Source organism: Onychostruthus taczanowskii, unplaced genomic scaffold (genome assembly GCF_017590055.1).
Source record: "Onychostruthus taczanowskii isolate IOZ18803 unplaced genomic scaffold, ASM1759005v1 scaffold32, whole genome shotgun sequence".
Classification (NCBI taxonomy): Eukaryota; Metazoa; Chordata; class Aves; order Passeriformes; family Passeridae; genus Onychostruthus; species Onychostruthus taczanowskii.
The window spans coordinates 7,802,606-7,816,865 of record NW_024500572.1 but is presented as its reverse complement, the minus strand read 5'-3'; the positions used below and the strand labels follow the sequence as shown (position 1 = coordinate 7,816,865).

At 38.2% G+C, this 14,260-nt stretch overlaps 2 protein-coding genes across 2 annotated transcripts in view; one reads left to right on the top strand and one right to left on the bottom strand.

The window, feature by feature from the left end:
- Positions 1 to 91, bottom strand: part of UFD1 (ubiquitin recognition factor in ER associated degradation 1) — a 6,243-nt gene extending 6,152 nt beyond the window's left edge. The window contains exon 1 of the mRNA XM_041410179.1: positions 2 to 91. The gene's annotated coding sequence lies outside the window, so the exon portion shown is untranslated. The remainder of the gene's footprint in view (position 1) is intronic.
- A 444-nt stretch (positions 92 to 535) lies between these two features.
- Positions 536 to 13,615, top strand: CDC45 (cell division cycle 45). Its single transcript, XM_041410209.1, has 19 exons — positions 536 to 586; positions 1,713 to 1,772; positions 2,063 to 2,155; positions 2,606 to 2,743; positions 3,387 to 3,530; positions 4,549 to 4,604; positions 5,198 to 5,246; positions 5,928 to 5,989; positions 6,373 to 6,423; positions 7,427 to 7,546; positions 7,874 to 8,005; positions 8,385 to 8,483; positions 8,731 to 8,892; positions 9,093 to 9,231; positions 9,594 to 9,677; positions 10,141 to 10,259; positions 10,701 to 10,777; positions 11,891 to 11,957; positions 12,618 to 13,615. The coding sequence occupies exons 1-18, from the start codon at positions 536 to 538 to the stop codon at positions 11,953 to 11,955; spliced, it is 1,701 nt and encodes a 566-aa protein (XP_041266143.1). The 3' UTR covers positions 11,956 to 11,957; positions 12,618 to 13,615.
- Positions 13,616 to 14,260: the final 645 nt, after the last annotated feature.

The window sequence follows — 14,260 nt, the reverse complement described above, 5'->3', positions numbered from 1 at the left end:
CGGGCCAGCGCCGCTCGTTCGCCTCACGGGCTGTGCCGGGCCCCACCCTCGGCCCCGCCCCTCCCAGCGTGCCGCGCGGCGCCGGCCATTGCGGGTGAGGGCGGAAGGCCAGCACTCACGCCCTTCTAAGCGGCCATCGCTGGGAGCTCCTCCTGCTCGCTCGGCTTCTCCTCGGTCACTGAGTGTTGATGCGACCCTGTCGCTCCTTTTCCGGGCTCCCTTTAATGGCAAAGCAGGCAAATAGCCCGCAGCAAAGATGGCGGACGCGGCGACAACACCCGGCAGGGCGCTTCCGGCCGAGGCCCTCTCAGGATTGGCCAGCAGCGCGTATCGTCACGGCCTTCTTCGCATCCCATTGGCGAAGCACCGGAAAGGATCGGGCAGCTCGCGCCGCAGACTCGGGATGAGCGCGTTTCTATTGGCCAGCGCTCTGTGAGGCGCGGACCAATGAGACGCGGCGCTGGTTTGGCGCCCAGTTTGAGCGGGCGCGGCCTGCGGCTGCCGCCCGTTCCCGCCGCGCGCGCCCGTTCCCGCCATGTTCGTCTCCGACTGCCGCCGGGAGTTCTACGACCTGATCGTCACCCAGGTGCGGGCAGCGCGCCGCGACCCGCCCGGGCGCTTCTCTCCCCGCTCTGGGCTGCCGCGCCTCCCGCCGCCTCACGGCGCAGGGGCCGTGCGGGGCGTCCCCGCTCTGCCCGCGGCCGCGCTGCGGTGCTCTGGGCCGGTGCCGGCCTCGCTCCGGGGGCTGAGGGCCGGGGAGCAGCGGCCAGGCGGGCGCGCTGAGGGCCGCGGGTCCGGCCGTCACCCGGGCGGTAAAGATCCCTTTCCCGGGCGTTTTCCCCTTCCCCACCCTTGGGAGCCGGGACAAAGCAGCCGAGCGCGGTGAGGTCTCGCCAGGGATTTCACTCACCGTTCGCCTCCTTCCGCAAAAGTGCTCTTGTGTGTTCTGGGTCTCTTGCTTAACTATGACATCTCTGAACTATTTACTTTAATATCTTTCTAATTGCTTTGCTGTTATTTGCCTAGACACTAAACGCTGTTTTCTGGCATCTTTAATGTTTTTCCTGCAGTCTTGTAGCACATCTGTTTGCTACTTGTATTTTTAACCCAGGGGTTGCTTAGCTCCCATCACTGTGGTCAGGTGGTGAAGCTTTTGTTGGACAATCTTTTGGCATTTCTACCAATGAAACGATATTATGGACTGTGCAAATGAAAGCATTTATCTTCATTTCTCCAGCTGTGAGCAAAATCTGAAAGCACCCTTCCCCTAAGACCTAAAACAACACTACCAAAACAAACAAACAAAAATCAAACCAGCCAACCTCTCCCTGCCCCCGCCTCCCCAAAACAACCTTGATTTCAGGGAAAGAATTTCTTTCCTGAGTTGTCTTGCTCTTCCTTTTGCCATTGGAATTTTTTTTAGTTGAAACTGTTGCACATCTGTGCTGAAAACAAAGGTCATTCTAAACATAATGAAAATAACTGGGCCTTGACTAGGTGTGAAACTTTGGGAATGTGGAATTGCTTGTTTTTAATATTGACAGATATCCAAACTGGCTAATTTTGGTTGCAGTGTCCATTCAGAAGCAATCTTGTCTTATGCTTATGATAATCTATCTGATTTTCTGGTGTCTCAGTGTTCTATGCATTTAATGTACCAGCAGGCTCTATTTGGCACCTATATTAATCCTATTATTTCCTTATTTTTACAGCGTGTTCTTCTTCTTGTTGCTTCAGACGTTGATGCATTATGTGCTTGTAAAATCCTCCAAGTAAGTCTTGGTTCATTGTCACTGCAGGCTGACAGTATGAGAAAATATTCATGCCCTGGGGAAAATATGTGTGAACTGGGGAGAGGGGGAAGCTGCAATCTGCTTTTGTAACATTTGCTTCCATGAGTTGTGGCACTGAAAGCTGGTGAGTGGTGGTCTCAGAGCTCATGCAGATTTGTTATTTGGGATGCCTTTACTGTAAGGGTTTGTATGGAATAGTCCTGGCTGGTGTAGCATTGCAGGGAGGCTGTTTCCCCTCCCCTCTGCTCACAGCTGTTGCTTCCTTGCAGGCTTTGTTTCAGTGTGACCATGTGCAATACACACTCGTGCCAGTGGCTGGGTGGCAAGAGCTTGAAACTGCCTTTCTGGAGCATAAGGATCAGGTGAAAAAATACTGGAAAAATTTTGAGCTGTAGCTCATCTTTTGTAAAGATAAACTGCTTCCCTTCCCCAGTTTAAAATGTCAACACTTAACTCATTATTATTAGTGGTTTCTTAAAACTGTGGTTACATTTTAACATACCAGTAATAAACTTGTCAAGTTTTTAACATCACCTCCAACAAATGTGCTATGATGTTGATAGAGTCCAATGAAGTTTGCACACAATTTGAGATACAAAGGTGCTGGTGTTCAATGTCCAACATCCCTGAATTGTGTGCTTTGCCTTAAAAAAAAAAAAATTCTGCCTCAGAGACATCAAATACCAGAAAGTAAACACAAGTTTTGGCAATGATGAGTGCTTTGTAGGTTTTGTAAACATATTTTCAGTTTTCCATGTTTCCTGGCAATTTAAGTAATAAACTTCCTCTTTTTTTTCTGCTTTTCTTTGCAGTTCAAATACTTTGTTCTTATCAATTGTGGTGCCAATGTAGACCTCCTGGAAATCTTGCAGCCTGAAGAAGACACTTTTTTTTTTGTATGTGACAGCCACAGACCGATCAATGTAGTGAATGTTTACAATGACACACAGGTAAAACTTTCCTTTCATCAAAACCTTCCCACAGCATCAATGTAGTGAATGTTTACAATGACACACAGGTAAAACTTTCATAAAAACCTTCCCACAGTGTGGTGGAGAGCAGTGTAGTGCTTTTCTGTGTTTGCAAAACTGGTTAGAACATTAGCTTGTAGGTCAGAAAGCAGCATTAATAAATAAATATTTGCAGTAGTAGTGTACAGGACCAGAAAAAAATCCTTTTTCCAGTAGTGAAATCTCTAACGTTAGCATTAGGTAGTTGTCAGTAGTAAGCACCTGTTAATGTTGTTGCTATAAATCAAACTGCCATAAATCAGGGGATAAACATCCCTCCAGAATGTGACATGTATTATTTCTCAGCATCTAGCAGCACCTAAATATTAAAGTATTAAGCACAAATTATTTTAATTTAACAAGCATTGAAATGATCATTTTTTCAATAATGCTCTAACAAAGGAATATGGATTTTTACTCTTATTTTCTATAAGTCACTATGGTATTTGTATTAAAAACCAATATTTTGTTATGCCAGGAATTAATACAGCCTAAATGAATTTTTAATTCCTTTTCTAAGTAAGAGTGCATTTTGCCCACTAAACAAGATAGTCACTCTAAAATGCAGCTTTCTCCTTGCTAGATCAAGCTGTTAGTCAAGCAAGAGGATGACCTCGATGTTCCTGCTTACGATGACATCTTCAGAGATGAGGAGGAGGAGGAGGAGGAGGAAGAGAATGAAAGTGATGGCTCAGAGCCCCTGGAGAAGCGCAGACGTTTTGAAGAGGTTGGTTTCACTGCTGAGTTCTGAAAGGAAGAAAAAGAACACTGCTATTTACATGTATTTTACATCATCATAGTATTTGAGTTTAAAAATTGTGTTCTGTTACATTACAAATCCAAGTTCAAGATTTAAAAATAACCTACAACAGATAGCTTCACATAAACAAAATATTTATTTATCTGAACTACACAGAAATATTTTCTCCAAATTTAAAAAAAAAAAAAAAAAAAAAAACAAAAAACTGTTTGAACTTATGCATAATTCTTTTACACAGAAATATTTTCTCCAAATTTAAAAACAAAAACAAAAACAAAACTGTTTGAACTTACTTATGCATAATTCTTTTATAATCAGTGAACTGGAGAGATCTGTCTCCTAATATGTGCTGTGGGTTTGGCAGTCTAGCAGTAAAACTTGTTTAGATATTCACTCCTTTTACAAAAAAACTGTTTGAGAAGACACAAGCTCACAAATAGTTTAGCAATGCATTTTGTCTGTGCCTGTAGCAGTAAACTAACAAAAGTATATTAATTGTACACATGAAATTAAATTTGCCATGTCACTTGTGGCATATTTTCTATTTATATTATAGAAGCAAGCAAAGGCATGAGACCAGCAACATTAAAGGACAACTAAATATAAAGACATCCTAGATATATTTCATGTTATCTTTGTTATTGTCCCATTAGCATTGGACTTTTTTTTCCTACTAATATAAAAAGGGCACTGTTTTATCCAAAGAAGCTATCCAATTCAAAAGGAAATTACAAATACACAAAAGCTTTTCTCAGATCTGTTAAATATTTCATAATGATCTTCTGTGTGCTCCTTGGCAATATTTTTGATAATACTTTTCTCATTAGATGTTGCTAATGGCAATTTTTTTTTTTAGGAAAATAAATATTTTAAATGAGAATTTTAATTACATTTAAAAAATTAAAGTTTAATAATTGAGGTATCTAGATGCTAATGTATTAGAATATTTTTCTAGCTTTTTAACATCCTGGAAATTAATTTACAGGAGATAATAGAGAGGACAATGAAAAGGAGACAAAGGCGAGAATGGGAGGCACGCAGGTGTGTAAATGGCTTTTTCTGGTGTTGCTTCTTTCTCTTTCATTCTTTGATTAAAATTGTGTTAAGAATACAAACACAAGGTAGCAAGCTGGGATTTGTAAGATGCTTTAGTTAGAATTTTGTTTCGAAAGTTGAGAGAGATATTTAGTATACAAAAATAAAATGTTTAAATGGAAGAAATTGTAAATAGTAATTTAAAATTTGAGTACCAATAGGTGCATTGGCTCACTTAAAACAGCTGTAATATTGTTATCTTGTCTGTCTTGGGGTGAAATTTGTCCTTCTGTTTTCTGCTTTTACAATCCCACTGTAGTCAACAGGAATGAGCAGGAGCAAATCAGATAAAATGGGATTTGGGGAATAGCTATATAAATATTTTTCCTTTTTGCTTTATGAATACATTTCAGTGCAGTTTCCACATTGTTACTAAAGTCTAATTGCCTTGCAGATAAACAATATCAAGTCCAAGTTTAATATTTTTAATTGCTTAAATGAAATTTAAATATTAATCACCATTTCTGGCTTATTTTTTTTAATTGGCTCCAATGGCCAGTTCCCCACTTAGTAAAATCTGGTTTTTTTCCCCATTTTAGACGAGAAATTCTTTTTGATTATGAACAATATGAATACCATGGAACCTCAGTAAGTATAATCTCTGTTTGCCATAAAACTTCAAGGTGACTGTATAGGTAATTGGACAACATCCAATGTTATAATTATTACAATTTTATAATTATTTAATAATACTATGCAATATAATAATATTATTGCATCTTGCATTTTTGTATCTTATTGTTGTATATACTTATGATGTGGTTTATATATATAAGTAACTTAATAATTATTTAATAATACTATGCAATATAATAATATTATTGCATCTTGCATTTTTGTATCTTATTGTTGTATATACATATGATGTGGTTTATATATATAAGTAGTTTAACTTAATGCTTTATGGCTTTTTTTTTTAGATCTTTGCAAGGGTATCTATCTATTTACAAAATACTTTTGCATGTAGGGAGGTTGTTTGTCTTTCAAAGTGTCAGGATATCCCAAACACAGCACTTAGAACTTCAAACTGTTCTTTCTGTCATTTGGCCTCTCTGATTATTTATATTTAATTGTTTGCTTTCTATCTAATGCAGGTTTACAGAGCTCTCTAGAATATTTTTCTTTCTACTAAGTATCTTAGGAAGAAGCTGTCAGACTGTGAGACTGCAGGGTGATTTCTAGGGCTAGGGCTTGGCAGATTGAGCTGTTCTGTTTGTTTAGTGAACTGTGTCTTGTGCTCATTTGTCTTTTTGCTTCTCCCTCTTGTAGTCTGCAATGGTGATGTTTGATCTGGCATGGATAATGTCTAAGGACTTGAATGACATGTTGTGGTAAGTTTCCATCATCATTTTTTGTAGAGATTGGAAGCTTAAACCTGCCACAAAGACAGGCATGGTTTCCCAAAATTATTTGGTTTCACTATGAGATTCCAGTTTCTTTTGGGAGTGGATGTTTGTCTTCAATGAGAGGATGCATCTGTGTAAATTAATTAAAAACAACAACAGGTTTTGCATGGAAAAAGGGAGAATAGTACTTTATGTTTGTCTGTAAAAGAGGGAATAGTAGTAGATAACTTTGTTATGAACTTCTCTGTGCTGCTGGTAAACAATGTTTCTGGTTTGTTCTGTTACATACTTAGAGGGTTAAATATACTCTACTGGAATATTTGTGGGTTTAACCTTTTTTTCTATTTCTTTTTTTTCAAAAAATTTAGGTGGGCTATTGTTGGCCTAACAGATCAATGGGTCCAAGACAAAATCACTCAGTAAGAAAGTTTTTTTAAAAAAGTTTATATTTTTTTCTTATTCTTTCTCATTTATTTGTCTGTCTTTTAAAATTTTATTTTTAGGAGTAGCTAGCAGCAATTAGTAGAGATCAGGAAACATAAGGATATTATTTTAACAGATATAAGTAATTAACAGTGATATTAAATATATTAGTGCCTGAATGTGATCTGTTGCCTCCCAAAGATAGGAATGTATATATCTAAAAAAATATTTTCTATTCTTTAGAATTTTTAAGCTAACTTTGTTTTGCACAAAATTTTAAATCAATCACTTCTGATCTGGGAGGAAATTGTGTTTAATGGTAGTTTACCTGAGCATGAATTTGATACAGCTTTATTAAAGGAAGAAACTTTTGTATGTTCTGTATCCTCTGGGTTCCTTTACAGTTTTAGATAACAAGTTTCAGACATTTTTTCCTCTTTTTTTATTTTCTACTAGATATGATCAGAATTGTAGTATTACATGTGTAGACTTAAATTCTGGTGTTAAATTTTTACTAATACATGAACATTTTAAAATAGATAAGTGTAATAAGTAACTTATTTGGTCAGTCTATTTTTTGTTTTGGGTTTGGGGGGTTTTTGTGGATAATTTTGTTGTGATTTTTGGTTTGGTTTGGTTTTTTTGGTGTTTTGTTTGTTTGTTTGGGCTTTTGGGTTTTTTGTTTTAATTGCCTGGGTAAAAAGAAGAATATTGAAAAAACATTATTTAATGAGTTGGGAGGAGGGGCTTTTGTGGATTTTTTGTTGTGATTTTTGGTTTGGTTTTTTTGGTGTTTTGTTTGGGCTTTTGGGCTTTTGGGTTTTTTGTTTTAATTGCCTGGGTAAAAAGATGAATATTGAAAAAAACATTTAACGAGTTGGGAGGGTTTAAAAATCTACCTACAGTTTCCATGCTGTAGACATTAGGAAGCATTTTTATTTTTTTGTAATCAAGAACAAAAATTCCCAGGCAGAAGTGACAACCTTGTTTTTGTTTCAGAATGAAGTATGTGACTGACATTGGGGTCCTGCAGCGCCACGTCTCCCGCCACAACCACCGCAACGAGGATGAGGAGAACTCTCTGTCCATTGACTGCATGAGAATTGCATTTGAGTATGAGTATCCTTAAAGAAGGTCTGGGGTGAACCCCTCTGGAATTCTTATCTGGGGGGAAAAAAAATCCCAGCACCATCTCTGCTGAGGATGGAAATAAAATAAAGGGAAATCCAAATGTTTTGTTGTGCACGGGTCCCTCTTTCAGCTGCTCGTGGGGCTTCAGTTCAGCTTAACCTTTCAGACCTGGTCACAAGTCACCATTGCTGCCCTTGGGTTACATCACCTGAGCTTCTCACTGCATGTTATGCAGCACAGACATGCAATGTCCTTTCCTACTTGTGGAGTTTGTAGGGTCAGAGGATATTTGTGTTTGCCATAACTCCTGCTCAGCCTGCGCCTGGCCCTGTACCAGCACTGGTCTCTCTATGAAAGCCTCTGTAACACCTGCTACACCTCTGCCAGCCTCAAGCTTTGGTCTGTGCAAGGGCAGAAGAGGCTCCAGGAGTTTTTGGCTGACATGGGGTGAGTTATAAAAATTTGGATCTTTCTTTTCAATGACTTACAGGAAAATATTCAGAACATAGTTTGCAAGTACTCAAGCTGTCAGCTTTTAAATATAATTGTGGGGCTCTGAATAGGTGGCAGTGTCTCTGAGTTACACAACTTGTGTATTGGTTTACAGGGAACACTTGCTGTATGCTTTTATGGAATGGCAGCTCAGTAAAGTAACCCCAGCTTCCTTGTATTCACTTTCCAATGACTGAAAAAACAAATGCATGCAAGTTTAGTCAGACTTAACCTTGTTAAATTATCTAATCATTTTAAAAGTCCTATGAGAAAAAGGCAAAATACTTGTTTCTTCTGGCACACCTGTCAATGAATTTTTTCCTTCTGTTCTTAGTTTGCCCTTGAAGCAAGTGAAACAGAAGTTTAATTCCATGGACATGTCTTTGAAAGAAAATCTTCGGGAGATGATTGAAGAATCTGCAAACAAATTTGGGTAAATTGTTTTAAATACAAATGTTTTATCTGAAAATACTTTTCACTTAAGTTCAAATATTTTTGTATGGAGATGATCTAATATGTTGTTTTTAAAAATATGATTCTTAGATTGACAAAGTAACACTAGATTTGTTGCAAATGTTAGTACAAGGTTTTTTTTCATGTTCTTAAGATTAACATACTGGGGAGACAGCTGGTCAATGTTGATAATGCTAATAAACTTTTGGGTTTATTTCATTTTGCAGAATGAAAGATTTGCGAGTTCAGACTTTCAGCATTCACTTTGGCTTTAAGAACAAGTTCTCAGCAAGTGACATAGTTTATGCAACAACTTCTCTCATGGAGAACATAGAGAAAGAGGGGCCTGAAACAACTAATTTCATTAAGGCTTTGGACAGTCTCTCCAGGTACTAAAAATATGTCTCTTTAATATTCTGCAATTTTATTTAGGACAATGTATTTGGATTATGGATCTAAAATATGAATTGTTGCTTCATAAGCTATTGAAAAAATCAAAATATCCCTGAGAATAGTATTTTGATATAATTTTTGTATTAAAAACTTTATTGTACTAAGGCAGTGTCTATTTTTATTCTTTTTGTTGCAGGGGTAACCTGGACAAGCTGCACCAAGGGCTGGACCTAGCCAAAAAGCAGCTACGTGCCATTCAGCAGACAGTGGCCAGCTGTATTTGCACCAACCTTGTCATTTCCCAGGGGCCATTTCTTTACTGCTCCCTCATGGAGGTCAGAACTGTGTGTTTGGGTTCTCATTTGACTCTCCTTTTTGACTGTATCATCCTTGAATAGCAGTTTCCTTAAGTGCTTGGCACAGCAAGAATTACTCTGCAAGAAAGAACCCATTGCTCTGTACTGTGCTGTCCTGTGATGGGTCAATATTGACATTGCTCTGAACCTCCCAAAGGAGAATCACCCCTCATAAAGGGGAGAGGGCTTTGCTGCAAAGCTGGGTGAGCTCAGCCTCCTGTATTGTGATGGTTCTTGTTAGTGTTCTTTGAGCCACACACAGCTTCTAGACTTGTTAGTAGATAGTAAAACTAAGTAAGAATTATCTTGGGCTGTAATTGAAATAATTCTTCTTTTCCTAGGGCACACCAGATGTGAAACTGTTTTCCAAACCAGTGTCTCTATGTCTCCTTAGCAAATACTTACTGAAATCATTCGTTTGCTCTGTAAGTAAATCAAAAGCATTTGACTCACAAACTTCTTTTTGGTGTAGTACTTACTGTTCTGTCACATACTTGCAGTTGATTATTAAAAGCATTAGAGGAAACTATTAATAATGTTTTTCTGCTGATTGATTGGATGATTTTAGCATATGTGTGAATGCTGCTCTAGGGAAGATACCTATTTGGAGACTTCATAGCATTGAGTTTTCATTACTAAGATAATAACAATCTAAACATTTGTTAATTTTGTAAGATTTGAAATTTCACTGAAATTCCTATTAGTCCTTAAAGTGACTTTTACTGTAAGGAACAAGTGAATTAAGATATCCTGTAAAGAAACCACCTTCTGTTGAACTGCAGAATATCTGTATCCCTAGGTGGCTCTTTGTAATGCTGTCTCACATGGAGAGCTGATATTAAATTGCTTTCTGAGCCTTGTGTAACATAGAGGCTTTCTGACTTCCAGACAAAAAACAAGCGCTGCAAGCTGCTGCCCCTGGTCATGGCTGCACCCATGGATGTTGAACAGGGAACTGTCATCATGGTGGGGATTCCTCCAGAGACAGAAAGCTCAGACAAAAAGAAGTAAGCAAAGTGTTTACAAGTTCTAAACCTGTCTCTGAAGCAAATATATCTTTCCTGGTTTTAAGCAAATCTATGTACCTGTTTAACACTGCTTATGTTGACTTGAATGATTATCCTCAAAAACACACCTTCTGCATACTGTGTGCGTGAGGTACTTGGAGAGAGGATACAGATCTTCAAGACCTTCCTTGCAAGGTTTTTTCTTTTCCTTCCCTCTTAAAAGAGGGAAATAGTTTACTATATGGCCCATTACTTCATTTCTAAAAGCCTCCAACGTAAAAATTTTTGCACATGAATAAGTGAGGTGTGTGTTGAATACACAGCACCTGTAAAAACATCTGGAAGCCATTTCCCCCTCTCAGCCAGGAAAAAATTCCTTGCTTTTACCTCAGTAAACATCCTTTCCCGTGACACTCATTCGTGTTTGTGCTCCTGCCTCAGCTTTTTCGGGAGAGCCTTCGAGAAGGCTGCGGAGAGCACGAGCTCGCGGACGCTGCACAACCACTTCCAGATGTCCAGTGAGTGGGGGGCCTGCAGGGGGCGGGGCAAATCCAGACCCGGGGGGGAGAAAAACAGTCTACAAAGAGGAGGGACCGATAAGGATGGGATAGATAACGACATCTTCGTGAAAGCTGGAGAATACGTGTTGGCTCATGTAGTGTGGTAGATGCTGAAATGTCAGGCAAAAACCACGTTTGAACAGACTCGAGCTGTTTGAATAAAACACACAATGTGCTCACTGCCAAATGTCTAGAGTCATGAAATATTGCCTAGGCAAAAGCAAAAATTAAAAATTATAGGGAAAAGACCTGGTGCCAAATTCCAAGATTCAAAAGACAGATATTGGCAAGTATTCCTGAGTAACAAAAGTGTTAATCCAACAACACCATAGCTGATGTTGGAAAGACACAGTATTGTAGAGGGTATAGCAGACTCCAATTTTAAGTTCTTTTGCATGATACCAGAGTGAGGGAAATCAGTCAAAACTGCATAAGTACAAGATGATTTCATGGTGAGCCATACTCACTGCAATATAGGTCACATAGAACAGTCTTGTTTTCCCCAACACCTCAAATCTAAAACAGTAAATACAAAGCATTTTTTTTGTATTTTCACTGGGAATTCCGAGCGCTGCCTCCCGCTGCACAAAGCACAGAGCAGCCAGCCTGGCTCTGAGAGCTGTGTTCTGCCTGCACTGACAGAGTGCACATGTGCACTTCATTTCCAGTCCATGATGTTATCTGGGAAGGCTTTAAATTTAGCACCCTGTATGATGAGACATTTAAGCAGTGAAATCAGCCTATCTTGCACTTGCTTAAAAAAGACACAGGCTTCTTAAACAATATCTATCTATGCATGTTGAACATACACAGAAATACTCTTAGATTTAATAAGTGCCTGCTCTGTTGTGGAGTGAGCACCTACAAATTAGTTTGCTAATATTTAAGCACAAAAAAACCCAATGTCCTTTGCATTTTGTCCAAATAGTTTCTCCTTCTTAAATGTAAGAATATAAATTGGTATACTCAGGCTTATTGTTCTTCAAGAGAAGATACCTGGTATATCTTCTGGTGATATCTGGTATATCTTTCTGTTATTTTCATCCTGTAATGAAATATTTCGTATTTTAGTAATTGAATTGAAAACAGAAGATCGGAGCAAATTTCTGGATGCACTCATTTCTCTCTTGTCTTAAAGGTAAGACACTATAAGGATTACTTTAAAAATTATTACAAATCAAGTAACCTGCCACTATCTGTAGAATATTTTTTAAAAATATGGCAACTTTTAGTGAAAATATAAATCGAAGCTAAGAGTTTCTTACAAAGACAAATATTTTGCTTTGGAGGAGGAACCAGACAATGTGAAAGCTAAATTTTTTCATCCTTAAGAAATTTATTTAAGTTTCATCATCCATGAGCTTCTCTGTCATTTTTCCTAACTTTTTGTGTTTTTTTAACTTACGGTGGAAAAGGAGCATCAGTTTGTGTTGTGAGAGAAATGGCAATGTTAGCTAATTGTAGCTGATCCTCTGTTACTGACATTTAATTCTGATGGCTTGCTTGAGCTCAGGATGGAATTTTGGCCACAGCAGTGCCACTGGCTTTGATGTTAATGTAGAATTTGCATTTTTCTTTCCCAGTGTTAGGGTTGTAGCCTAGGTTGGTGTGTAGTTTCTACCTGGAAGAAGGATGGGGATATAAGAATTTATTTGTAGTTGTCAAGTAGCTGCACACTGGTTCAAAGCTGCTCCTTAGACAGCAGAGACATGCATGGCTCACAGGATTTCTACATCCATTTGTTTCCTTCTTTACCCTTTGACTACTGATTGTTTTGTCTTCTGCTCTTGTTATGCAGTGGTGCCTTTTGGCTCCTTGTGCTGGAAGCTGAGGATGAAACCCTCTGAAATGGTTTTGGATGTTCCAAAGTTCATGGTGCTGCAGTTTTGGTGTATCTTAGCTACTGGTACAGGCCTGGACTGGTGTTTTTATGCCTTTTGGGAGGTCAAAAGGATTTTGATCTCAGCACAGAGATATGGAACACTTCTCTTTCTAAACATCCCACCCTGGTAATGGCAAAAGCTGTCACCTGGTATTTGTACATTGGATTTCTATTTATCAAGCCTGCTTTTATTAGTAGATGTACTCTTGTGATGTTCAGTTGTTGACTGATAACAAAAAATAGGTTTTGAAGTCCCATATTTATATTACTGTTCAATTGTACTTTTAAAATTGTCTTGAATGTTTTTTATTTTTTAAACAAGCTATTTGAAACTCTCTTTGAAGTTCTAGAATGCTGAAAATGTTTTTTAGTATTATCAGAATGAAGTCTTGTAGTTTAACTGAAAGACTTGTTTTGTGAGAGGAGTTTTTAGATTTCAGGGTTTTTAAAATCCAAATACTGAGTAACTGCCAAATAGCAAATGAAAAATCCAGGGAATGCCAGTATCAATAAAGCCTTTTTAACCATGCATTGGGATACTATATTGACTTGACTCTGGGAATAATTTTCCTGGAAGAAGGCTGAAGTGCTATGATAATTCTGTGTAGAGTGTAGCACTGTAAATATTGACAGAGTAGCTTATCCTGTTCCATGGCAGATTTCATTTTACTTTGGTCATATGAAATGGCTCCTTGGCCTTACCCTGCTGAGCTTTGGTGGCTGTGTATATGTGTACATGTGGAATGCTCTTCTACTTGAAGTGTTTGCTTGAATTCACAGTGACTTCAATGTTTTCATGTGTATCATTACATCGTTCTTTGTACATATTTTAATACAGATTAATTTAATATTAAATGTGATTTAAATGTAGCCAACAGAAACCTAATTAAACTATATTTTTATTCAAAAAATAAGTTGGTTTGGGTTTCTAAGGACTTTTTTTTTTTATATGTTTTCACCTTATCTGCATACAATCCCTGTGCCAAGCTGGCGTGGTCAAAAATTTGTGCTTCCTAAAATAAAGCAATGCTGCCTTTTGGTTTTGCATGCTTACTAGGTAGTATTGGCAATAAGTTATATTGCCCCTTGCCAGCACATTTTGGGTTTTACACAGCATGCAGAAATTCTGTCACTTTTCTGAACTATCTTGCTGGACTTTAGGTCTCTGGAAATGGAAAAATAGAAGTTTGTGCTATCTTTTGAACAAATAGTGCCAGGCCAATTAACATGTAAATGGTACAAGTCTCTATGACAGTGAAGTGCACTTTTAAATATTTTCACTTTATCTTTCAGCTGCAAACTGCTGAGTAAATTAAATTAAATCAGATAAATGTAGGAAATGAATTTATCACAAAATAATCACTGCCATTTCCACAGTATTTAATGACTAACTAGTTCAGCCCTATCATATATTTAAGACTTCTTTTACTAGGTCACTGTCATGTTTTGAAAAATGGACAATTTTTCAGGCACAAGCACCCTCTAGCTTCATCACGTTGTGTCACACTGGGAGGATGAGAAGTGGGAGCTAGTTTTTATGCTGGAATGTGTTGGTAATT